This window comes from Tupaia chinensis, unplaced genomic scaffold (assembly GCF_000334495.1).
Source record: "Tupaia chinensis unplaced genomic scaffold, TupChi_1.0 Scaffold000047_1, whole genome shotgun sequence".
NCBI lineage: Eukaryota > Metazoa > Chordata > Mammalia > Scandentia > Tupaiidae > Tupaia > Tupaia belangeri.
In genome coordinates, this window is record NW_006159505.1 from 645,386 (window position 1) to 671,373 (window position 25,988).

Genomic DNA, 25,988 nt, shown 5'->3' on the forward strand with positions numbered 1-25,988 from the left:
TGAGAGCCCTAGCCTGGGCAAGGGCATCCGCCTCAGCAAGCGTTGGATGCAGGCCCCCAGCTTCATAGCCTCCTCTCTTGCAGTCCAGGAGAGCTTCAGAAGGTCTGGGGGAGAGCCAGCCATAGAAGAGGCACAACTTGCAGTTGGCATGGGCCAGAGTGGGGGTTTCAGGCAGCTTAGATTGGAGGGAAAGGGCAAAAAAACAACGGGCTCTATGGATCTTGGCAGATAAGCAATACTAAGGAAAAAAATAAAGTTGCTCATCTTGGGACCAGTAGTTAGCGTAATGGCTATGTCGCTGGACTCCCACATAATCGACCGTGGTTCGAGGCCTGGACCCAGTGGCTTAAACTCACGCTGGGCGCGTGTGCGTGCGTGCCCAAGATCCCGAGAAAAGAATGGAGGAGAAGGGATTGTGGCGTGGCCATCCCCACTAGGGGGGGATTTCTCACTTTCTATCTCTCTGTCTCTATCTGTCTGTCTGGTAAGCGCATGCGCCCTATAGCAAAAACCTCTCCAAAAAAAAAAAAAAGAAAGAAATTTCTCATCTTCATTTCATCTCCATCTCCATACCATGAGAAAATAGCTTGAAACCAGAAAAGGCAGAAAAAGCATACCTGAAAGAACTAAAGCCCGTCATGGTAGGAGACTGCCAAAATGTACCGTTCAGAGCTAGTGAAATTCAGATCTTTTCCTCCAACTCCTTACACGTACTGAAACGATCTGAAGATGTTTTGCAAATTTTCCTCCAGAACATTCCTAAGAAACTTTTGGGAAAATCTAAAGTTTGGCAAAATGGGAGGAAAGAAGCTAACGTCGGTTACCGACAGTAAAGTTTACAGGTGACCCCTGTCAAACACCTAAAATAGGCTTGTGTGAACAGTGAAAAAAGATAAATGGTGATCTCTAAATATCTACATTTCAGTTCCATTTTAATGAACTTGCTAAAACTGGAAGCACCTGACAATCTTGAACTCAGCAAATAATTTACGGAGGTTAGCTTTCCTCAATAAATCTTTCTCTCACTTGTCTCCCAACCTATATGCGGCAGAAACAGATCTTCACCCACGGTGCTTCTGAATCTTGTGCACAACTGTTCCACAGCTCCTCCTTCTACTGACACCATTACCTGGGAAGAGCCACACTTGTTTACCTGCCTGTTCTCAATTCAGAACTGATCAGCAGTACTTTTTGGACAAAATCTCAGGAAGGTTCTATTAAGATTTTGTTAATTCTTCGATAATATTAAACAGTCCTTTGATTACTTTTAGTTTATATAACCTCATAGGGCCAGCCTTGTAGCCTAGTGGTTAAGGGAGCCAGATTCCACATAGCCAAGCTGACTTTGAATCCCAAAGCACAGCAGTTCAAAAAACATGCTAGGCACTTGTGTGCACCCCAAATTCCAGCAGGATAGAAAAAATGGAGAAGGAATTTTGGCATGAGCATGCCCCAAAGGGGGTGCTTTCTCTCTCTCTCTCTCTTCTCTCTCTCTCTCTCTCTCTCTCTCTCTCTCTCTCCCTGGCAAGTGCATATGCCCTCTGACAATAATAATAATAATCTCATTTCAGTATTCAAATATTCAATGCAACCACATAATAAGAGCTCTAAACTTTGAAATTAAAAGAGGAAAACAACACTTGTGCCTTCCTCAGACTGGATGCCAGGGTGGGAAATGGTTGCCCTTCAGTATTTCACCTACATCTTCTCTTTGTGCTTCTTTTCCTCTCCCTGGCTTGTAACTCATGACTTTCCATCTCCCCAGATCAGAAGAATGGAGAATATAGCAAGAGCGGAAATAGTCTCAACGGACCAGGCACCAGTCCATCCTGGGCCTGGTGGGTGTTAAAGATAGATAGTATTTGGGGATATGTTTCTTGAGCATACTGTAACATGTGGTGTTCAGACCACTGCCTGTCGTTACTTGACTGCTCAGTAAGACGTGGACTCACTCATTCGATGCTGTACTCCATGTACCTAGCATATGGCCTAGCACAAAGTAGGTAGTCAGTAAAGATGTAAAAGGAAGAATAAAGAAATCTGTAACTTACAGAAACAAAGAAACAAAATGAACCAAATGCAGCTATAGAATGATGTGATTTCTTGAAACATACGATTAAATGGGGGGAAATGACCTTTCATTCTCTCTCTAGGAACATAAGAGGCTCATGAAGGTTGCACCACTAAGTCCAGCCTGATGAGGCTGGGGCTGAAGAGGGCTAGGGACAGGACTCAGATCGCCTGCCCATCTTCTCTCCCTAGAGACAGCCTACACTCCCAAGGGAAGATGTCAGAGTGGAGCAACGGAAACTCCAATGTGTCCTACACCAGCTTCCTCCTGGTGGGCTTCCCGGGGCTGCAGGAGTCCCGCACCCTCCTGGTGCTGCCCTTTCTCAGCCTCTACCTGGTGATCCTCTCTGCCAATGCCCTGGTCATCCACACGGTGGCGGCCCAGCAGAGCCTTCACCAGCCCATGTACCTGCTCATCGCCCTGCTCCTGACTGTCAACATCTGTGTCGCCACCACAGTGCTGCCCGCCATGTTCTTCAGCTTCTCCACACACTTCAACCGCATCTCCCTGGCTCGCTGCCTGGTCCAGATGTTCTGCATCTACTTCCTTGTTATCTTTGACTGCAACATCCTCTTAGTCATGGCCCTGGACCGCTATGTTGCCATCTGCTACCCACTGCGCTACTCAGAGATAGTGACAGGCCAGTTGCTGGCTGGCCTGGTGGTGGTGGCAGCTGCCTGGAGCATTTGCAGTGTGACCCCAGTGGTGTTTCTGGCCTCCCGGGTTCGCTTCTGCCGCTCAGATGTCATCCACCACTTTACCTGTGAACACATGGCCCTGATGAAGCTCTCCTGTGGAGACATTTCCCTGAACAAGACTGTGGGACTCACCGTGCGCATCTTCAACAGAGTCCTAGACATGCTTCTGCTAGGAGCCTCCTATTCCCGCATCCTCCATGCTGCCTTCAGGATCTCATCAGTGGGGGCCCGGTCCAAGGCCCTGAACACCTGTGGCTCCCACCTGCTGGTCATCTTCACTGTCTACTTTTTCACTATGACCTCATCCATCGTCTACCGAGTGGCCCGTTCTGCTTCCCAAGATGTGCACAACCTGCTCAGTGCTTTTTACCTGCTGCTCCCGTGTCTGGTCAACCCCATCATCTACGGGGCCAGAACCAAGGAAATCAGGCAGCACCTAGTGAGGTTGTTTCAGAGAACAGGTATGTGCTAAGCCCCTGTCCATGGACTCATTCCCATTTGATTTTCCCAGATGTGAGAGGAAGACAGTGAATGGAGATGTAAGAACCTGCTAGTACACATCATATTCACTATCATAATTTTTCTCATTCTCCATTTCTTTTCCTCGAGATATCTAAGAGTCACTGTATATCGTTATTACTTAAGATTTTCAAAACGATTGCAAATTTACATATTCGTTACAAATACAGTACTAGTTGCATCAATCGCCGATACACTGCCACATTTCTCCTGAATACTCAGCTGAGCATCTCTATAAACAAAGACATTCACCCTCAACCTTCAGGATCAGGAAGCCGACATGGAGCCATGATGTCATCTGATCTCATGCCCCATTCCAGACTCTCTACTTCTTTCAATGATGTTCCTTGTAACAAAAGGATCCAGGCCAGAATTACATATTGAGCTTGGTCCATCTCTTTCATAATTTCTCTGAAACAGGGAGAGGTTCTCAACCCTCACACAAGGGTCTCAACCAGTTCTTCCAACCAATGTCCCACAATGTGCCTACTTATTACATAACACAATTATACAGCAAGAAATACCAAAGTAATTAGAATGTCAGTGTTTTCACAAGTCTCTCTTTCTTAAACAGCTCCTAAAAATAATCACACAGAAGGGAAAAGCATAGTAAAGATGTGACAAATTTTCTAAAACATTTTTAATTATTTAAAAAGGAGAAAAAAGCCAATCATTTCTAAATTGTTCAAATGCGTTTATGGGAACTAGCAGTTAGCATAATGGCTATGTCACTGGACTCCCACGTAGTCGACCACGGTTCGTGTCTCGGACCCGGTGGCTTAAAACTCACGCCGGGCGCGTGTGCGTGCGTGCCCAAGAGCCCGAGAGGAGAATGGAGGAGAAGGGATTGTGGCGTGACCATCCCCCCGGGGGGTGATTTCTCACTTTCTGTCTCTATGTCTCTCTCTGTCTGTCTGGCGAGTGCACGCGCCCTATAGCAAAAACCTCTCCAAAAAAAAAAAAAAATCAAATGCATTTTTTAAGTTGTTAGAGAGGAACACATCAGCCTTTCCAAATACGAGGAAAATATTTGGCAGTAGTTGAGCTGTAAAACCTGCAACAAAACTGCCTGAATTATTAAGTAAATAACTGTGATTTTATTGCTTTTATCTTATGTAAAGTTTCTCAGTGTACTTAACTGGGTGGAGGTAGAAGTGGAGCACATGCTGGGTGACCGTATCACTGGGTGACACCTATATATGAAGAATGGAAAATTCTTCGAGGAAAAATGGAATTAAAGTATTGGTTCATTGTGGTGTAAAAATAATTTGAAATCCATGCATAGTTTTTCTGTACTATGCATTTCCCGTGGATGTTTTGAAGACCTGTCTCATAATAACTACTCACAAAATATTAGTTGGGATTGAAGAACAAGCACACAATAACTTGTTTGCCTCTGTGAACAAGAAGCCCTGGTAAAGGATGGCTGGATTGTTGGCCTACACCATAGACAAATGAGAAGAGATGGGATGGAGTCCCTCATCACATCTTCTAAGCCTGCTGAAGACCAGAGTAAGACCACCTGCATCTAGCAAAAGGAGGAGTTCGGGAACACCTGGCTCCATAGTCCCCAAGGATTAGTCTCAGGACTGGAGTTAGAGGGGTGCATGAGACTCTCATAAAGACTGATGACTGCTGGGCCAGCCCCACGGCCTGGTGGTTAAGGGAGCTGGCTCTCACTTGACCAGGCACAGCGTGAATTCCAACCCCAGCAGTTTGACAAGCACACCAGGTATGTGTGTGTGCATGCCCCAAATCCTGACAGGACAGAGAAATGAAGAGATTATGACATGACTACACCCCATTGGGAGGTGCTCTCTGCCTCTCTCTATCTCTCTGTCTCTTTCTAGAGAGCACAAGCTCCCCCAGCAAATTAAATGAAATATTACACCGATAAATAAATGAATAAAGAGATATGACTACAGTTGCTACAGAGTCTCATTCAATAGGTATTTAGAAACAGTTGGGAAACTATTGCTTTGAATGGAGGGCTTTTTAAAATGCTTATAAATATATCATTAGTTTGTTTGTTTGGAGTGTTTTGAGACAGAAAGCGAGAAATCATCCCCCAGGGGAGATGGCCACACCGCAATCCCTTCTCCTCCATTCTCCTCTCGAAATCTTGGGCACGCATGCACATGTGCCCGGTGTGAGTTTTAAGGCACTGGGTCCGGAACTTGAACCGCGGTCAACTACATGGGAGTCCAGCGACATAGTCATTACACTAACTGATGTTTGTTTGTTTTTAACTAACAAGGTTGGTCTGGTATACCACTAGGTTAAGAAATTACTGATACATAAGAGCCAGAGGGGAGAAAATTTTATGGGAATAATTCTTTTCTACTTAAACCTGAGAGAAAATCAAAGTTATATTAAACTGGGTTAACATTAAATATGAAGATATAAGATTACATCTTCATATTTTTGTTTCTTTACATCTTGCTTTAAGTTTATGCTTAAAGCATAACTGAGTATGAAAATCTCAGAAATTAGCGATTGATTCTTATCACTAAATGGCAATTCGAATAAATAGCTGAGATTCTGATCTAGTTGCCTCTCAGTTGTCCCTACTGGGGACTTGTTGGTGGATGGACTAAGTAGTCAGGACCCAGAAATGGTAGGGAGAAGGATGTGAGCAGCTCGCAAAGCCCACAGGTTGATGTATTGGGAAAAACCTCCTGTGATCTCCAAACCATAGCCAGAACTCAGTGAATGTCAATTGCTCCTTCTCAATAGATATCAAGATGTACCTTTATTTGGACTGGAAACAGAAAATTGGTGAGGGCAGAAAAGAGTAATACCCTTGGAGAAACCCAAAAAAGGTGTGCTGATCCGGGCCTCTTAGAGTAGGCTGATGTGAGCAGATGGCCCCAGGAGGCTGGTGCAGTCAGCCCCTCCCTGTACCCGCTGAGTGCAGACTGGGCAGACTTTGGTCCACCCTGTGACAGGGCATGAAACATGTTCTATATCCAAAACCCCAGCTGGGCTTGGTTTCCTGGGAAGTCCTAGAGCCAGATTCAGGATCCAGAGTATCTGACCAAAGCCATGAGTGCCAAGTAGCCACCTCCCCTCCACAGCCTCACGATATGCCCCTGGCTGCATGACTTAGGACTCTCCATGGCTTTCTTCCCCACTATGTATGGCTGCTGAGCCCAAAATCCCTGAGTATTCCACATTCCTCTTCAGAACCTGAGCCTCACTCACTCTGAAATCAGCATGTCTGGTTCAGTCACCCTGCCTCCCTCCTGCTGGCTCTACTAAAGTGCTGTTTACTCAGATCTGAGCTTACCCCAGATCTGAGCAGGTCTCTGAGCATACCTAGTTTGCCCCAGGCTTCAGTATTCTCAGATCAGATACCCAGCTAGAAGTGACGTCTTGACTCTACCTGAGCTTCATCTGCCCCTTGGACACAGTAGAGCTCCCTGTGCATCACTTATCCCAGCCAAGAAGCCACATTGGTCTCAGTTCCTGCACTCAGTACCATGCATCAGACCTTTGGCCCTTTCCCTTCCTGCATCTACCGCTGGCTTGGCTGCCGAGCCCTGGGCTTTGTAACTTGTACGTGGCTCAAGAACTGCTCTCAGCTTATGGTTTATCCAGTGTAGCCCCTCTGGCCTTTCTAGGTCTCCTTCTATATTCACCCCTTGCCTCCCCTCCCAGCTAAAACTTCAGATTCAGCTAACAGAGCCCTGTAAAAAGTCCCGTGATATGAAACGATGAGATTCATACAGTAAGTTTTAAGCACTGTACTTCAGTATGTACTCAACTACCTCAGTTTCCTAAGTTTCCAGATGGAAAGGTAAAACCTATCCTCTTAGGTTGTTGTGAACACTGCAAGAACCTATTATATACAAGTGCCTGACAATATGCCTAATGCATTTTAGATTCTCAAAACATGACATGGTAGGTATTAGTCATTACGGTGGGGACAGATCAAGCAGTCATCAAGCATAGAGTCTTTCCTGCCCCACTGGAGAGTTTGGGTCTTATCATGGAGAGAGTGGAAATTCAAGGAGAGGAGTTAACCAAGTAAACATTAAGATCTTTTTAATAAGTTGTAATAAATAGCTTATTCATGAAATAGAAAAGGAGCTAGTATACAGACATTTTTAATTTAATTTTTTAATGACGGCCAATGCCAATATTAACTAACACAGGTAATCAAGGAGATACCACTTTTCATTTACCAAGTTAGCAAAGACTAAGAAAAATAAATTTCAATGGCTGTACTCTCTACTGAATGTGAGATAGAGAAAAGACAGCTAGAAGACAGACCTGAGGGCCAGCAGGTGCTGTGATGGTTGAGGTGGCTGGATCCCACATGGCTGACTGCGTAATTTGAGACCCAGAATGGTGACTTGAGAATCACACCAGGTGTGTGCCCAAAATCCCAAGAGAAGAATGGAGAAGGGATTTTGACATGGCCATCCCTCTTGGGGTAATGATTCTCTCTCTCTCTCCCTCCCTCCCTTCCTCCCTCCCCAGCAAGTACACATGCCCTATAGCAACACTAAGAAATAAACAAATAAACAGGTAATGTTACTCAAAATAGGGTCGTTAACAGTGACAGGAACAGAGATGAGGAACACATTGTGAGGAAAAACCAGGCTTATCGGGACTTGAGAAGGGATTGGGTATGAAGAGGGAGCAACCTTGGGTGTCTTTTCCAACCCTGACTGATGTTCATTCATATTCTCCCTCTCTTTCAGTGTGTGTGCGTGTGTGTGTGTGTGTGTCACTCTCTCTCTCATTCTAGAAAACTGGGGAGCAGTGATAACATTTCTAGCTTAGCACAGCTTTTTGGAATAAAGGCATGACTTCAGTGCAGGACTTGATAAGTTAGTGTTTTCTATAGAATATTCAGGTGGAGATTTTCAAACAGCAGTCAAACAGGTCTGGGGTTCAAGGGAGAGACTTGTAAATAGAGATATAGGGGTTCACTAGGGTCAACAAGTGGTTGAATCATCAGATGGATGAGGATGGATGCAGAGTCAAAGGAGAATCCTGAAAAACTACCCTCTGTAAAGCCCCCCCAACTTTCCCCAAACAATCCTCCTCACTGTTCCCTAGCGTGTCTAAACCAAGATGCTGCTCTCTACCCTTGGGGTCCTGCAAGGACATGCTCTCATCATGGATATCCCTGGAGTTCTGCTAATAGGCTAAGTCAGAGCCTGGGAGTAGGGACACAATGGCAATCCCCCAGGGAGGAGTGAAGTGAATTTAACTGTATGCTTGGGGAACCCAGACCTGCCCTGGCCTGTCCTCCCTTCTGCCTGTGTAAGTCCTGGTAAGTAAAAGTCTGTGCTTGGCAAGCAGGGAACTGGTGGGAAGGCTCTCACTTGGAAGACAGTGAGAGTTTAGCCCAGAGAATAGAGGTAAAAACATCCTGGCCTCCCCTATCCTCTTGTCAAGTGTTCTAACTTCCCCTAGTCTAGAGAGAAAGAAGGGATCACCCCTGAGTATTCATCTTCCCAGCCTTTAATCTTGGGTCTGAAGATCTTTGAAAATGGAAATGTCTCCTGAGGCATCATCTGAACCTAACCCAGAGCTATCTTGTAGTAGATTGAGTTCCACTTACTCTTTTTTCTCTTCTATGAAGATAAGAAAAACCTAGTCCTCTCCTATAGGTGTCGATGAAGCAGCTCAAAGTGGCTACCAAGTCAGCCATGCCTCTCTTATCTTTGCCACCCCTCAACACATACAACCTTCTCTGTGTGCCTCGACATGGCACACTCAATCAGCAAGGTTATGTGCCTGAGGACCCACCATCCCATCAGGATAGGGGCTCTCCTCACACTGGGAAGCACTACTAATGTCCTCCTGGACTCTGCTTTGAGTGCAGAACAGATTTAAGACTAAATCTTCCCTTTTCTGGATGATGGAAACAGAGACTGTCTGAGATCCATGGCTACAGACTGAAGGGTAGAATGAAGGGAGATCCCTGTGTGTTTCCCACGCACACTGACCAAGGCAGGAGCCTTTCCTCTGCCCCCAAACTCCCATCTCACATCGAGGGTTTGAGGCCATGCCCTTGGCCCACTTCCTTTCCCTTCCAAAAGGAGACTGGAGAAAAAGGGTCTCCCAATTTGATAAGGCACCTAAACTATTCATCAGCTTTACAAGTGTTGCTTTGTTTTTCATTGCTAGCTAGAGGGCACATGCACTTGCCATATAGAGAAAGAGAGACAGATAGAAAGGGAGAGGGGAAGAGCACTCCCCCAATGGGGCATGGTCATGTCACGATCCCTTCTCCTGCATTTCTCCATCCTGTCAAGATTTGGGGCATGCATGCACATGAGCTCAGCATGTTTTTCAAGCCACTGGAGCCAAGATTCAAACTACATGGTTGGCCATGTGGTACAGCTCCCTTAACCACCAGCCAAAGGACCAATCTGTCAGCTTTACACTTTTCAGCAATTTAATTCTCCCTGTCATCCCATAAGGCCAATAATATAATTCCCATTTTACAGAAAAGGATTGCCTAAGTCTTTTGCCCAGAGTTGCACATATTAAGTGGCAGAACTAGAATTCAAAACGAAGTCTGTCTTCCTCCACCGCCCCAGGAGCTACCTTCATGTCTCACCTTTAGGTCCTTCTCTACTCAGTCTGGTTCCCAAGGATCCAACCCTTCTTTTCCTTTTCAGAACCACCCTCACCCTCTGCTGTTTCCTGTGAGGTGAGGAGACAGAAAAAACACACTTGCTACCCTGTCCTCTTAGGATCACCTTGTACCCAACCCAAGCACTTGACCGTAAAAGCTCCTTCACTGAAGGGCTAGGTTTCGTAGATAAGATAGGCTCTGTGTGGCTCCAGGGAGCACAGCTAGGCACAGTGTGGGGAATATTCAGAGAGAATGAGCATAGCTCAACACAGAGCTTCTTAAGAGTGAGTTTTGTCCCATACTAAGACAGACCACCCTGTGAGAAGATGGGCTGTTTCTCAAGAGGATGGGTGACCCAAAATAGGATGGCTGCAAAGAAACCTTCACCCTTCCCAGTAAGAAGGGGAGGAAAGCAGAGGCTAAGCATCCACTGATCAGGGTACTTTAAACGGATTACACTCCTGCTAGAGGGCAGGACTCTGTCCCCCTAAGGGACAGCCCTACTCAGATGACACAAGGTTTTTAGATTCTGTAGGTCTCTGGTGCTTTGGTCCTCTGATCCTGTGATCTCAGTGGGAAGAAGAGCAGGGATAATCACCCTCCCCTCTCCCTGCCTCTGTGGTTCTCTACCCACTAAATACCTTGAGATATAAGCAGGTCCTGCCTTCTTTGTCCCTCCCCAGACTCCATGTTGGTCTAGTGAGAGGGGTTTTAAAGATACATAGCTGTGGGGACCAGCAGTTAGCATAATGGCTATGTTGCTAGACTCCCATGTAGTCGACCATGGTTCGAGTCCCAGACCCGGTGGATTAAACTCACGCCGGGTGCGTGTGCATGTGTGCCCAAGATCCCAAGAGGAGAATGGAGGAGAAGGGATTGCAGTGTGGCCATCCCCCCGGGGGGTGATTTCTCACTTTCTGTCTCTCTGTCTCTCTCTTTCTGGCGAGCGCATGTGCCCTGTAGCAAAAACCTCTCAAAAAAACAAACAAAAAAGATACGTAGCCATGAACCTGAATTGTATACCTGTACGTATACAGCTTGAACCAGGACTGCCTTCCTTAGCCTCAGTTCCAGGATCTTCACTCCAGCCTCTTCTCTCATGCTTTGGGGTCAGCCTGGAATGGTCCTTAAAGATCTATAGATTAGAGGTCCTTATTTCTGAAGGGGCGACAATTGTGCAGTCAGGGTTGGGGAGAATGAAGTTTTCAGATGATTGTTTCCCAAAAGGAGGAGAAGTTGGAGTGGGAGGAGAAGGAAGAAGAGGGAAGGAAAAAACCAAGACACAGGGTCCTGTAGGGCTTAGTTGGTTGATACAGTACTGAACAGTACTGTGACAGAGAGAAACTGCTCATCACCCATTTTTATTCTATCTTTTAAACTATATGAACTACTCTGAAACCAGGGAGGCAGAATATACCTAGTTAAGAAGGAAATAAAACCCAGATAGGAAAGAGATTATAAGAAAATATCCACCTATGGTATTACATTCCTGGTTATTGAAAGAACTAGCAGATGTTTTCCTGGTTTTCTCCCAATAGTCTTTAAGAAATCATGGAGAAATAATGGAAATTGGCAAGGATATTAATTCGCCAAAAGGAGAGGAAGGCGGGTGGTGGCAACACAAACTCAATCCCTGTCAAACTCCTGGAAAAGACAGTTAGTGAATAATGTCAACAAACGAAAGAGGTCATCTCTAGACAACCACACATAGATTTACTAAGAACAAATTATTCTATTCAATGCTATTTTTGATTAAAAACTGGGACATCATATGCATAGCTAGACAATTTAGGTTCCCAGCTCTGTGTTTTTAAAGCCCCTCTACCAGTTCAAGATGAGAAGTAAACTCCCTTTTCTGTACCACCTCTGCCCCAATGAGATGTGGTAAAGGAAAACATCAGCTTTGTCCAAAGGCTTTCCCTCTCAGGCTCTTCCACCCTTTATACTCTCCAGGTGGCCAACCCCTCTAAGGGTTGCAGCAACAGTTTTTAGCCACCTCCTCTGTGAACCCCACCTAGGAAGTCTTCCTCCATTCAGGTTTAGAACGAAGAAAGGATACTTGCTTTGTGTTTTGTTTTGTGGCTTTGGATATACTACAAGAAAGGAGAATAGACAAGATCCCATTATAACCCCTGCTTTTCACTGCATTTTATTTCTTCCTGTCACTTCAGTCTTGCTCAGTACAATATAAGGTCATTCAAGACAGAGACAATTATTCATTGTATGTTCCAAGCTTCTAGTGGCGAGTCTAGCACAAAACAGGCCCTCAATAAGGTTAGTGAAAAGAAAAAAATGAAGGATTAAAAAAAATTTAAGAGAGATTTTTGCTATAGGGCACATGTGCTCACCGGAGAGAGACAGAGAGATAGAAAGCAAGAAATCACCCCCCAGGGGGGTTGGCCATGCCACAATCCCTTCTCCTCCATTCTCCTCTCAGGATTTCAGGCATGCACACAAACACGTCCAGCGTGAATTTTAAGCCACCAGGTCTGAGACTCGAACTATAGTCGACTACGTGGAAATTCAGAATGGTAACCATTAGACCATCTGCTGGTCCCAAAATGAAAGATTTTTTTAATAATTATTTATTCATTATATTTTATTTGTTCTTATTATTTTTAAATTTGATCAGTGAGAGACAAAATGAGAGAAAGAAAGAAAAAGTAAAGAATGCAAGACGCCAGGTCAAGGACTCGAACCACAGGCAGCCATGTGGGAGTCCTGTGCCCTTAACCACCACACCACCTGCTGGCTCCAATGAGGGATTTTTATAGAAAAACAAATAAGTTGGTGCTATGCAAGGTAGTTATTTCTTGAAGCATCTCCCTAAATGGTAACAAAAACTCTTCTTTTTCTCTGTAGAAATCTTGTATTTGATGGAGGTCAGAGCACCCAGTCCAGTCTGAGAAGGCTGAAGCTGGCAAGGGCTGAACAGGACTCAGGCCTCTTGCCCCTTTTCTCTCACTAGAGCTGTCCTGCACCTCCAGGGGAAGATGTCAGGAAGGAGCAATGGAAGCTCCAATGAGTCCTACACCAGCTTCCTTCTGGTGGGCTTCCCGGGGCTGCAGGAGGCCCGTGCACTTCTGGTGCTGCCCTTCCTCACCCTCTACCTGGTGATCCTCTCTGCCAATGCCCTGGTCATCCACACAGTGGTGGCCCAGAGAAGCCTTCACCAGCCCATGTACCTGCTCATCGCCCTGCTCCTGACTGTCAACATCTGTGTCGCCACCACAGTGCTGCCCGCCATGTTCTTCAGCTTCTCCACACACTTCAACCGCATCTCCCTGGCTCGCTGCCTGGTCCAGATGTTCTGCATCTACTTCCTCATTGTCTTTGACTGTAACATCATTCTAGTCATGGCTCTGGACCGCTATGTCGCCATCTGCTACCCACTGCGCTACTCAGAGATAGTGACAGGCCAGCTGCTGGCTGGCCTGGTGGTGGTGGCAGCTGCCAGGAGCATTTGCATTGTTGCCCCAGTGGTATTTCTGGCCTCCCGGGTTCGCTTTTGCCGCTCAGATGTCATCCATCACTTTGCCTGTGAACACATGGCCCTGATGAAACTCTCCTGTGGGGACATTTCCCTGAACAAGACTGTGGGACTCACCGTGCGTATCTTCAACAGAGTCCTGGACATGCTCCTGCTAGCAGCCTCCTATTCCCGCATCATCCATGCTGCCTTCAGGATCTCATCAGGAGGGGCTCGGTCTAAGGCCCTGAATACGTGCGGCTCCCACCTGCTGGTCATCTTCACCGTGTACTCCTCCACCATGTCCTCATCCATCGTCTACCGAGTGGCCCGCACTGCCTCCCAGGACGTGCACAACCTGCTCAGTGCCTTCTACCTGCTGCTCCCATGTCTGGTCAACCCCATCATCTATGGGGCCAGAACCAAGGAAATTAGGCAGCACCTGGCCATTCTGTTCGTAAGGACCCAGCTGCAGGTCCCCACTGAAAAGGCCCAGGCTCTGCCCTCACAGAGGGAGCTTCCTGGCTGATTCTCTAGGACATGTGGGTCCTAAAATCACTCTCACTGTTTAGCAAGGTTAAGGTAACTATGTGAGCAAGTCATCCCTGCTATAGCTTGACTTGGCTATCCACATTCATCTTTGAGGCTTACATTCATTTTTCGAAAAATAGCCACTCGCCCAGAATTGCACAGAAACCAGCTGCAAAGTAAACTTCTGTCTCTAAATTCTAAGTTTTATCCCCTTCCTTCTGCATGTGAGTTTCATTCATTCATTCATTCATTCATTCTTGAAATGTTTATTACACTTACACAGTACCTGCCTAACAGGGAGCCAGAGGGAGAGAAAATCTAAGGGATTATCTGTGAAATAAGGCAGTGTATGGGAACAAGAGCAAAGCAGGAACTGAGTTGTGAAAGAGGGAGGGATCCTCCTCTTCAGACGTAAAAAGAAGAGTGAAGAGGATGCAAACTACATGGTTGTGTAGTTTCTTTATGCACCCTGAGAAGTCCAGGCACGTTTCATTCCATTGTCAGAAGGATACGGTGGAGAAACAGAGAAAGCACTGGAGAAAGATCCATTGTGCTGACTGACATCCAAATGTGAGAAGGGCAGAGAAGACAGGGGGGGTTCTGAACTAAAGAAAGATGAAAAGACTAGAAGTCAGCAGGAGATACAAAAATAGAGGTGGTGGAGTCAGGAATAAGATGGCCGGAAAGAAAGATACTGGAGACAGTGCGGAAGGAGGGTAGGAGAGGGGAAGAGTGTAGGGCAGGAAATTAGGGAGAAAAATAGAGAAGTAAGACATTTGTGGGGCACAGAAATGGTTTACTAAGAGTTGATGATAACATGTATAGTATTCTCAACAGGACTGGTCTGAGGTGTATTTCATGTTGGGTAAATTCTCTCTATAAGCTAAATGATATAGAGCAAATGAAAGTATAAAAATAGTAACAATAATAAAGCAAAATGCAAAAACAAAGGAAAGATACTAAAATACAAGATTTCAGAAATAATGTACAAAGGGTCTTTTGAAAATACATATTATGAAAAAAATTATGTGCGAATTTCAAAAATTTTTGCACCAAAGAAACTCATATTTTAATTCTATTTTCCATGAACTTTTGAAGTCCCAAACTTGGCAGCTTGAGAAACTTTCCAGATGCATGTGCAACATGCCCAACATCCCTAAAGGAGGGACAGATGAAGAAGAGATGGACCCAGCTGCAGTACCACACAGATAGTGCCACTGCTGGGAAGCTGGAAGCCACATGGGAGGCCTGGGCTCAGTTTCTAAGACAACCTGAATATGCTGGGGGAGGTTATGCATGTCTATAATCCTAGCTATTGGGAGGATGGGGCAGAAAGATCACAACACAGCAAAACCCTGTTAAAAATACCAACCTCAGGCCAGTCTCTGGTGTGGTGGTTGAGGTAACTGCATCCCACAAAGCTGATCTCACAGCTCAAGTTCCAAACCCAAAGTCTTGAGAAACATGCTGGTGCACATATGTGTGTGTGCCAGAATCCCAAAAGAAGGGAGAGATGGGGGAGAATGGATTGCTGCAAGACCATTTCCCATGGGAGGGTGCTTCCTCACTCTCCCTCACTCTGTCTCTGTCTGACAAGCACATGCATGCTTTGGTAAGATTTAAAAACAAAACAAAACAAAACAAAAACCTAGCTCTGTCTCCATTTCCCTCTTTTTCTTCTTGTCTCTTTCCTAAAGAGAAGAAAAACATACATACAAGAATATTTGTAGGGACATTGTTCCTCATTGTGAAAAACCACAAATAATGCAAGTGTCCTTTGGGGATAAACTAAGGAAATAAGCTATGCCACAGCCATACTTTGGAGTGCTACCAACCATAAAATAAACTGCAGCCATATAAACAATGTGAATGACTTTTGCAACATAATATTAATTATTTTGGTCTTATTTTTCTAAATCTCTTTAGGATATAATACATTGTTTATAGCCAAAGGATTATAACATACTGTGAGGTTTATAATTAATTCAGAAATAAAACATGACAATTATAACACAAATACTAGAAGAGAGGAAATTAAATTATCCTGCTCTAAGAACCTTCGTTGGGAGAAGTATTCAAAAAGTTCATGGGAAAATGCATGTTATGAAAAATTATACATGGATTTCAATTTTTTTGCACCAAATTTTTACTTTAATTCCATTTTTTCTACCAACTTTTTTTGTAAAGTTTTTTTATTAAAAAATTATTTTATTTTATTTTATTTATTTATTTGAATTTGACCAGAGAGGGACAGAGTAAGAGAGAGGGAAAATGAGAAAGCAAGCCACCCAGTCCGGGACTCAAACTGTGTTCAGCAATGGGAGAGTCCTGCGTCCTCAACCACTACACCACCTGCCAACCCCTCTACCAACTTCTTGAAGTCCTTTTGTGCTCTTTGTGACATGGCATTACTTGAAGATAGGACATGGCAAGTTAAAGATGTATACAACAAACCCTGTAGTAACACAACAAAGTACAGCTAATAAGCCAACTAGGAAATAAAATGGAGGGACCAGCATAATGGCTATGTTGCTGGACTCCCATGTAGTCAACCACGGTTCGAGTCCCAGACCCAGTGGCTTAAACTCATGCTGGGCCTGTGTGCGTGCATGTCCAAGATCCCAAGAGGAGAATGGAGGAGAAGGGATTGCGGCATGGCCATCCTCCCTGAGGGGTGATTTCTCGCTTTCTGTCTCTGTCTTTCTGGCAAGTGCACATGCCCTATAGCAATAAATGTCTTTCAAAAAAAAAGAAAAAGAAAGAAAATGGAATCATAAAAATTACTCAATTCATCCCAAAAAGGCAGAAAAAGAGTTTTTTTCACTCCTATTATTTCAGAATTCTAGAGGACAAATTGGTGATGCCTCCATAGAGGAGCCAGCACTTGCCTGTGGTGCCGGCTTTTCACAGTAGAGTTCACATGTGTTCACCTTCCGCCCTAGCTCCAGTCTAGAATGGGGCAGTAAACACCTCACCACCTTCAGCATGGGTGCGCACACATGGGTGTTCCAGCTTCTGTGGGCACACGTATTAACACACTGGCCCTAAATCGGGTCCCTGTTTCGATAACTGGGTTCTCCTACTGTCACCAAGTTCACTTTCCAGCTCTCAGGTGACTGCTAAATTTCATGTAACAGCCAAAATGTAAGAGCCCCTTTCCCTCAGGTGAGCCCCATTCCACCTGGCCAGCGGTAACCTATTTTATGCCTGTTAGTGCCCCCAGGATCAAGCCTAACCTAAAACCTGTTTGGCTTTCTCAGAGTCTCAAATGCTTCATCTGTAAAATGGGAGATATCTGGGGCCAGCAGGTAGCATAGTGTTTAAGGCATTAGACTCCCACATGGCTGACTGCAATTCAAATCCCGGGCCCAGCAGCTTGAAACTCACACCAGATGGGTGTGCATGCATGCCCAAAATCCAGAGAGAATGGAGGAGAAGGGATGGTGGCATGGCCATTCCCCTGGGGGTGGAGGTGGTGATTTCTTGCTTTCTCTCTGTCTCTCCAGAGAGTGCACACACCTATAGCAAAAATCTCTCTCAAAAAAAAAAAAATGGGGGACATCCATTAACAGAGGTGACTTCTCTGTGAGAAATACCAAGAACTTTTGGGATGAAAATGTTAGTATACTGTCACCTTCACTTAGCCCCTCTCCCTGGGGTCCTCCCTAAGAGAAAGAAAAGTTTTTCCAGTTTCTCTTTGTTTCCTCCTTTGAGTCCCTGGAAATGACTTCCCTCTGGGAATCTGCTCAGGCTCCTTCCCTGGAGCCACAGATCTAATTATCCACCCTCTCCCTCAGCTCAAATCAGTGCCTTGGAGCTGGGCACTAACCTCAGGTCGTACTTCTTCAGAGACAAAGCAAACCACAGCAGGCTGCAATCCATTCAGAGACAACTCCAGGCTGCCAAGGTGAGGAGATATGAGATTTTTAACCCAGGTAGTTTCCATCTCTTAGGATTGTTGTAGTATTAAAAAGATACTATACGGGGACTAGCAGTTGGAGTAATGGCTATGTCACTGGACTACCATATAGTTTACCATGGTTCAAGTCCCAGACCCTGTGGCTTAAACTCATGCTGGGTACATTTGCGTGCGTGCCCAAGATCCTGAGAGGAGAATAGAGGAGAAGGAATTGCGGTGTGGCCATCCCTCCAGGGGGTGATTTCTCGCTTTCTGTCTCTCTGTCTCTCTCTGTCTTTCTGGCGAGCGCATGTGCCCTATAGCAAAAACCTCTCTCAAAAAAAAAAGAAAAAGAAAAAAGATACTATATGGAAAACACTTGGAATCATGTCTGGCATGTAATAAGTATTTGGTAAATGCTAACTAAGCATCACTACTGAGATTAAGTCTTGAAACCTGTCCAGCGCTGACTCACATGTGGGGTGTGAAGGATGTAGATAGAAAAGTCCTAGAAACCTAGATTTGAGGACTGGTTCTTTTTGCTAAATGAGATGAAGCAAATCACTTGAAACTTCTGAGCCTTGGTGAGGTTAGGTTTTAATTAATTAATTCATTCATTCATTCATTCATACAGTCTACCTCAAACAGATGCGCTTAGTTGCAACGAAGAACGCTCAATAAAATCCCTTGGTGCATCCATGGGCCCTTCAACACAACCCTTACTGAGCACCTGCTCTGCAGCAGGTTCCATGCTGGAAACTGACACAGAGATGAAGAAAACGTGGTCTTCCTGCTAAGCGCACTTTCAATCTTGGCAAGAGAGGGAGATAGATAAGAAGCCAGTGATTATAGCATATGGTAAAGACGTGTTATGAGCTTGGTTTTAAAGGGGAAGAGAAACAGTGTGATCTAGGGGGATGTATGAAGATAAGGTTTATTTTCTTAAGGAATAGAGATTTGAACCTTTTCATAAGCTAAGGGGAATGAAGAGAGAAGTGGAAGATATTCTGAGGACAGAGGCAAGAAGGGAAATCTCTCTGGGAACTGAAGGAAGAGCCAAACAGTTTGTGGGGACAGGAGGAAATCAAGGAGTTGGCAGTGGCTTTGGCTTTCACCGGGGAGGAGGTATGCCTCTTTCTGCGGAAAGCATGTGACGCCTGGCATCTTCATCTCAGCTCTCCTGTCTGTCACATTCCTCTAACAGAATATTAAGCCTTATAGGGTAATTCAGCTATCTGGATCTTCCACCTCTATGAGTTTGGTGGGGTTTTTGTTTGTTTGTTTGTTTGTTTGTTTGTTTTAAGATTTAATTTTATTATTATTTTCTAATTTGGTATAAGACATGTGCACTCACCAGAGAGAGACAGAATTGGGGTCAGGGTAGAAGCAGGTAAGAAAGCAGGCTGCCAGATCTAGGACTTGAACCGCGGTCACTCATGTGGGAGTCCAGCATCTTAACTACCATGTCACCTGCTGACCTCTCTACAAGTCTTTAAATTTCTTTATTGTGATGTCTCTAAAAGCAACCAAATCTCTCTGTTTTCCAGCACTCCATTTGCTCCTGGTTCTTGCTCCCTCTGTTTCTTTCTCTGAATCCTTCACTGACATCCATATTTCTGTCTGCCTCATAGATTCTATCTGATGTCCTCTATGAAAGTATGACCCCTACTTACATCTCTAGCCTTAATCATTTGTCTGAGTTTTCCACCCTTATGTCTGATTGTTGGCTGGAAATCTCTTCACTTTGTGAGTCCTCAAAATAGTCAAATGCAATTCACTCATCGTACCTTCCAACTTTTCAAGCCTGTTCTTCCCTTCTTGGGTTTTTGCAGCTCCAACATAGTCATCATAGCTTAAAGAAACAACATAAACCCTTCAAATTAATGTTAATCCTGCTCTCTCCACTTATAATAGTGTGTAAGTCTGATTGACTTGACTCTAGAAATATCTCATCATCTCTCTGACGATCTGTATCAGCCTGTGAACTGATCTGTGTGTTTTCATTCTTTCTGTAGAAGGTTGTTATTCTACCTTTCCTTTATTAACTGCTTTGGGGCCCACTATCCAAGAAACTAGCTAAGGAACCTACCTGAGATACCTTCAAAAAAGAACAGCACATTACAGTTTGTGTGATACAGACACACCAATCTTGTTTAGGTTAGGAGACCAATGGCCTGCCACTGTCAGTTTCCCCCACCTCCTAAAGGATGACCATCCTCTGATATATTTGAGAAGGAAGAGAACGTGAGCCCTGGGCATCTTCTTGGCTGCTTTTCCTCCAGGATGTATTTTCCTCCCACCTCTTCATTCTGTCATGATCCATCTCTCACCTCACTCTTCAACTCCACCCTCCTCTATAAAAGTCCTCTGCAGGGGACCATTGGCAAGAGAGGGAGATAGATAAGAAGCCAGTGATTATAGCATATGGTAAAGACGTGTTATGGGCTTGGTTTTAAAGGGGAAGAGAAACAGTGTGATATAGGGGGATGTATGAAGATAAGGTTTATTTTCTTAAGGAATAGAGATTTGAACCTTTTCATAAGCTAAGGGGAATGAAGAGAGAAGTGGAAGATATTCTGAGGCCAGAGGCAAGAAGGGAAATCTCTCTGGGAACTGAAGGAAGAGCCAAACAGTTTGTGGGGACAGGAGGAAATCAAGGAGTTGGCAGTGGCTTTGGCTTTCACCGGGGAGGAGGTATGCCTCTTTCTGCGGAAAGCATGTGACGCCTGGCATCTTCATCTCAGCTCTCCTGTCTGTCACATTCCTCTAACAGAATATTAAGCCATATAGGGTAATTCAGCTATCTAGATCTTCCACCTCTATGAGTTTGGTGGGGTTTTTGTTTGTTTGTTTGTTTGTTTGTTTGTTTTAAGATTTAATTTTATTATTATTTTCTAATTTGGTATAAGACATGTGCACTCACCAGAGAGAGACAGAATTGGGGTCAGGGTAGAAGCAGGTAAGAAAGCAGGCTGCCAGATCTAGGACTTGAACCGCGGTCACTCATGTGGGAGTCCAGCATCTTAACTACCATGTCACCTGCTGACCTCTCTACAAGTCTTTAAATTTCTTTATTGTGATGTCTCTAAAAGCAACCAAATCTCTCTGTTTTCCAGCACTCCATTTGCTCCTGGTTCTTGCTCCCTCTGTTTCTTTCTCTGAATCCTTCACTGACATCCATATTTCTGTCTGCCTCATAGATTCTATCTGATGTCCTCTATGAAAGTATGACCCCTACTTACATCTCTAGCCTTAATCATTTGTCTGAGTTTTCCACCCTTATGTCTGATTGTTGGCTGGAAATCTCTTCACTTTGTGAGTCCTCAAAATAGTCAAATGCAATTCACTCATCGTACCTTCCAACTTTTCAAGCCTGTTCTTCCCTTCTTGGGTTTTTGCAGCTCCAACATAGTCATCATAGCTTAAAGAAACAACATAAACCCTTCAAATTAATGTTAATCCTGCTCTCTCCACTTATAATAGTGTGTAAGTCTGATTGACTTGACTCTAGAAATATCTCATCATCTCTCTGACGATCTGTATCAGCCTGTGAACTGATCTGTGTGTTTTCATTCTTTCTGTAGAAGGTTGTTATTCTACCTTTCCTTTATTAACTGCTTTGGGGCCCACTATCCAAGAAACTAGCTAAGGAACCTACCTGAGATACCTTCAAAAAAGAACAGCACATTACAGTTTGTGTGATACAGACACACCAATCTTGTTTAGGTTAGGAGACCAATGGCCTGCCACTGTCAGTTTCCCCCACCTCCTAAAGGATGACCATCCTCTGATATATTTGAGAAGGAAGAGAACGTGAGCCCTGGGCATCTTCTTGGCTGCTTTTCCTCCAGGATGTATTTTCCTCCCACCTCTTCATTCTGTCATGATCCATCTCTCACCTCACTCTTCAACTCCACCCTCCTCTATAAAAGTCCTCTGCAGGGGACCAGCAGATGGAGAAATGACTACATCACTGGATTCCCATGTAGTAGACCATGGTACAAGCCCTGGAACCCACAGCTTGAAACTCACACTGAGCGCTTGTACACGTGTGCCCAAAATCTCAAGAGGAAAATGGAGAAGGGATTACGGCATGGCCATCCCCCCTGGAGAATGAATCCTCACTTTCTGTCTCTTTGTCTCTCTGGGGAGCACACACATCCTATAGCAAAACTCTTAAAAAAAAAAAAAAAAAAAAGTCCTCTGCAGGCCTTCTTTATAAGGATTTTCACCACTTCCCAACAAGAGCTGGGGGCGTCCTCTCCTCACCCTAACAGCAGTACATTGCCCAAAGTCTGAGTTACGCTGTACGACAAAATCCTCTAAAATTTCCAGAAAGCTATTCTGGAGTTAGCTTTGGAATCCCAAATTCACTTACTTTTTTTTTTTTTGGAGAGGTTTTTTCTATAGGGCATGTGAGCTCACCAGAAAGACAGAGACAGAAAGCGAGAAATAATCCCCCAGGTGAGATGGCCATACCACAATCCCTTCTCCTCCATTCTCTCAGGATCTTGGGCATGCACACATATATGCCTGGCATGAGTTTAAGCCTGAGTCTGGGACTCAAACTGCAGTCGACTACATGGGAGTCCAGTGACATATTCATTACACCAACTGCTGGTCCCCAAATTCACTTACTTTTGATTTCTCCCTGAAGTGTGAATTTCTAGATGTGCTTTTTCATTCTCTGAAGATCCCAAAGGGTGGCTATAGTAACAGCCATACAAATGCTGATCTTCAAAGACAATACAACTAAAATAAAGAGAAAGATATTTTCTAACTGCTCTACATTTTATAAGCTTCTCTAATCTTCTAGTTAGTAGTAGAAAAGTGGTCAGCTGTTTGGTTTGCTTGAATATTTTCCTAGGGTGCCAGACTTTCAGTGCTATAACCCAGAAAGTCCCAGACAAACCAGAGTTGATCAGCCTGAAGTTTTTAAAAGAATGCACTCTGGAGAGTTGCTCCCCATAGCACACTACTGTGTGTTGTGCCCTGAGAGCCAGAAACCACCTGGCTGACAGCAGAGGATGCACATGCTCACTAGAGAAACAAAAACAAAGGGAGAGAAAGTATCCCCTCATGGGATGTGGTCATGCTGATATGAAGCCCCTGAATTCATTAATAACTCAGGGCTGATAGCTGCCTGAAGTTTCTGCCCTCTGGTAGACTTACTGCCCCTCCCCAGCGCTACAGGGTAACCTAAAAACCTTGAATAGATGAGTACCTTGACTAGATTAGTGCCTTGAAAAGATTAGACTTCCTGCTTCTCCGACTCTTTCCTTTGACGCTGCGTAGGGTGGGTCCTGAGCCCATTTCCCATCCCAAGACCTCCCCTTTCCCAATTTCCCCATAAAAGACCATGTCCAACCCCCAGTCAGGGCTGGAGATACAGAGTGCTAACTCCTCTGTGCCTGCCGGTGTAATAAACAGTTCTAATCTCTCTGAGTGCTGCTTTCCATTCACTGGCATCGTTTTTTTCTGCAACACCACAATCTTTTCTCCTCCATTGGGATTTGGAACATGCATGCATACTCACCCTGTGCGGTTTTTAAGCCACCAGATCTGGGACTCAAACCACTTTGTTGGTCATGTAGGAACTGGTTCCCTTAGCAATCAGGCCATGAGACCAGACCAAGATTTTTTTTTAAATTTAGTTAATACATGAAAGACCTTAGAGCACTGCCTGGGACAGTATGATGGTGCAACTATAAAACACAATGGCCTATGAGACTGACCCATGTGGTACCAGATTCACATCTGCAAACCTCCCTAAGTACTTGACATGCATGTACCCAGGATCCAGAACTAAATAAGCTGAGTGTGGATCTTGAGTGTCAAAACTATTGGGGGTGCCCTCTCTCTCTCCCTTTCTCTCTGTCTCTCACTCATGGAAAAAATAAATTTAGGGAACCGTCAAATGGCTTAATGGTTACATCACTGGACTCCCATGTAGTCAACTACAGTTTGAGTCCCGGACCCAGCCACTTAAAATTCACACTAGGCATGTGTGCATTCATGCCCAAAATCCTGAGAGGAAAATGGAGGAGAAGGGACTGTGGTGTGGCCACAACCCCTGTGTGTGTGTGGGTTGGGGGGGGGAGTGGTTTCTTGCTTTTTGCCTCTCTGTCTTTCTCTCTGGTGAATGCACATATCCTATAGCAAAAATCTCAAAAAAAAAAAATTGAAAAAAATAAAATAGAACAATTACAGCAAGGATAAGTAGGAATGAAGACATGGGCCGGCAGGTAGTGTGGTGTCTGAGGTGCTAGACTCTCACGTGGCAGAATGAAGTTCGAGTCCCAGACCTGGTGGTTTACTTTCTCACTTTCCCTTTGTCTCTCTCTGGTCAAATTAAAATGATAATAATAAATAAAATAAAATAATTATATATTTTTAAAAATCATGGTTGATTTAATAAAAAAGAAAACCTCAATGTCAGACCATACTTTAAAAAACAAAAAAGGAACACTGCTTGATGAATACTCAATGTCCAATATGTGTTAGCCATTCTTATGTATATAAAGGTTAGTTCTTTTTAACATCACACTCTCTACTACCAACCACCACCAAATTGTGGAATCTGGATAAGATGTGGTCCCATTGCTGAATCATTTAATATCTACTTCCTTAATTATACAAAAACTTGATCACAGCTTTCAAATAACTGCTCTAAAGGCCCAATTAAATGTTTAGCCTCTTCCCATCTTTTCCCTATTCCTCGTGCACCTACTCAACAACCATCATCCCTAGTGTATCCATGGTGGCTTTGTTCTTGAGCTCCAGTGAGCACAACAGAAGTAGGCTGTTACCCCTGCCTTCCCCAAACTTACATTCTAAAAGGAAAGCAAGATTGTCATTCAGGTCACTGAGGACAAGGCTATATAGGAGGCACTAGCGAGCCTTGAGGGATTTAGGGAGTAGCCTCATAGCCTCTACAGCCTGTTGCTTATGATCCAGGAAGACCAGAGGTCTTTCTCAGTAACTTTCCTTTGTTCTTGCCACAGTGTGCCTGAAGTACACAAGTGAGGATATCATTTTTGGCTGGTTCCTCTCCACCCTGTAAGCCCCATTTGGCCTTTTTTTTTTTCTTTTTTTTTTTTTTAAGAGAGAGAGATTTTTGCATGTGTTCACCAGAAACAGAAAGTGAGATATCACCCCCCGCCCCAGAGGGGATGGTCATGCCCCAATCTTTTCTCTTCCATTCTCCTTTTGGGATCTGAGGCATAGCACACACACACACACACACTCAGCATGAGCTTCAAGCCAGTGGGTCTGGGACTCATTGTCCACATGAGAGTCCAGTGCCTTAACCCACTTGTTCTTTCCAAGGATCCATGAAAATTCTTTATATACTGTTTTTTCTTCCTCTTCTTTTTCTTTTTTTCATTTTTGCTAGAGGGCAGCTACACTCACCAGAGACAAAGAGAAATGGAGAAAACACCCCCAATGAGGTATGGTCCACCCCATAATCTATTCTCCATTTCTCTATCCTGCTGGGATATGGAGACACACATGCACATGTGCCTGGAGTGTTATTCAAGTCACTTGAGCCAGGACTCGATCCACAGTTGGTCACGTGGGATCTGGCTCCCTTCACCACTGAGCTAGAGCCAGCCCTCTTTTCCTCTCAAAAGTTTCTTTTCTTCGACCTTTCTTGTTTCACCTCTGGCCATCAATCTTTTATCCATCTTGTATACCATATTTACCCTATCTCTAATCTTTTCACTCAGCAAATACCTGGAATAGCACAGATAAACAAGTATCTTGCAAGTTTACATTTCACACATGTAAGGCTCAGAGCCCTCTGAGGACAAAGAATGTCTTGTTTATGTTTGTAGCTCCCATTAGACTTGGCACAGTCCTGTACCATACAGGAAAAAGTGGACTTTCATCACAAGCTCCTCAGGTCCTGAAATAGAAATAGGCTTTTTTCCCTTTGACCATTTTGTTCTAACAGTCTCTGATCCCAACCCCTGATTACCAGGCCAGGCTGAAGCTAATGGGCGATGATGGAAATGCCAGCACCTTCAACATCTCCTATACCACCTTCTTCCTGGTGGGTTTTCCTGGATTGCAAGAATGGCGGCCCCTTCTGATCCTGCCTCTTACCTTTCTGTATGTGACCATCATCTCTGCCAATGCCCTGATCATCCACACAGTGGCGGACCAACCACCACCAAATTGTGGAATCTGGATAAGAT

General features: G+C 44.5%; 2 protein-coding genes across 2 annotated transcripts; both read left to right on the forward strand.

Moving 5' to 3' along the window:
* Positions 1 to 2,287: 2,287 nt before the first annotated feature.
* Positions 2,288 to 9,101, forward strand: LOC102481739 (olfactory receptor 52K1). Its single transcript, XM_006141128.1, has 4 exons — positions 2,288 to 3,230; positions 6,025 to 6,082; positions 6,731 to 6,839; positions 8,916 to 9,101. Exons 1-4 carry the CDS (start codon positions 2,288 to 2,290, stop codon positions 9,099 to 9,101), a joined length of 1,296 nt encoding a protein of 431 aa, XP_006141190.1.
* Positions 9,102 to 12,882: 3,781 nt separating this feature from the next.
* LOC102487178 (olfactory receptor 52K1) lies at positions 12,883 to 13,887 on the forward strand. Its single transcript, XM_006140914.1, has one exon. It carries the CDS (start codon positions 12,883 to 12,885, stop codon positions 13,885 to 13,887), a length of 1,005 nt encoding a protein of 334 aa, XP_006140976.1.
* The last annotated feature ends 12,101 nt before the right edge of the window (positions 13,888 to 25,988 follow it).

Excerpts from the sequence above, each read along its gene's own strand:
- LOC102487178 (XM_006140914.1), top strand. The coding sequence starts at position 12,883 with ATGTCAGGAAGGAGCAATGGAAGCTCCAATGAGTCCTACACCAGCTTC.
- LOC102481739 (XM_006141128.1), top strand. The coding sequence starts at position 2,288 with ATGTCAGAGTGGAGCAACGGAAACTCCAATGTGTCCTACACCAGCTTC. Across the intron at positions 3,231-6,024 it reads GAGGTTGTTTCAGAGAACAG|ATATCAAGATGTACCTTTAT; the intron begins GTATGTGCTAAG and ends CCTTCTCAATAG. Across the intron at positions 6,083-6,730 it reads ATTGGTGAGGGCAGAAAAGA|CCAAGAAGCCACATTGGTCT; the intron begins GTAATACCCTTG and ends CACTTATCCCAG.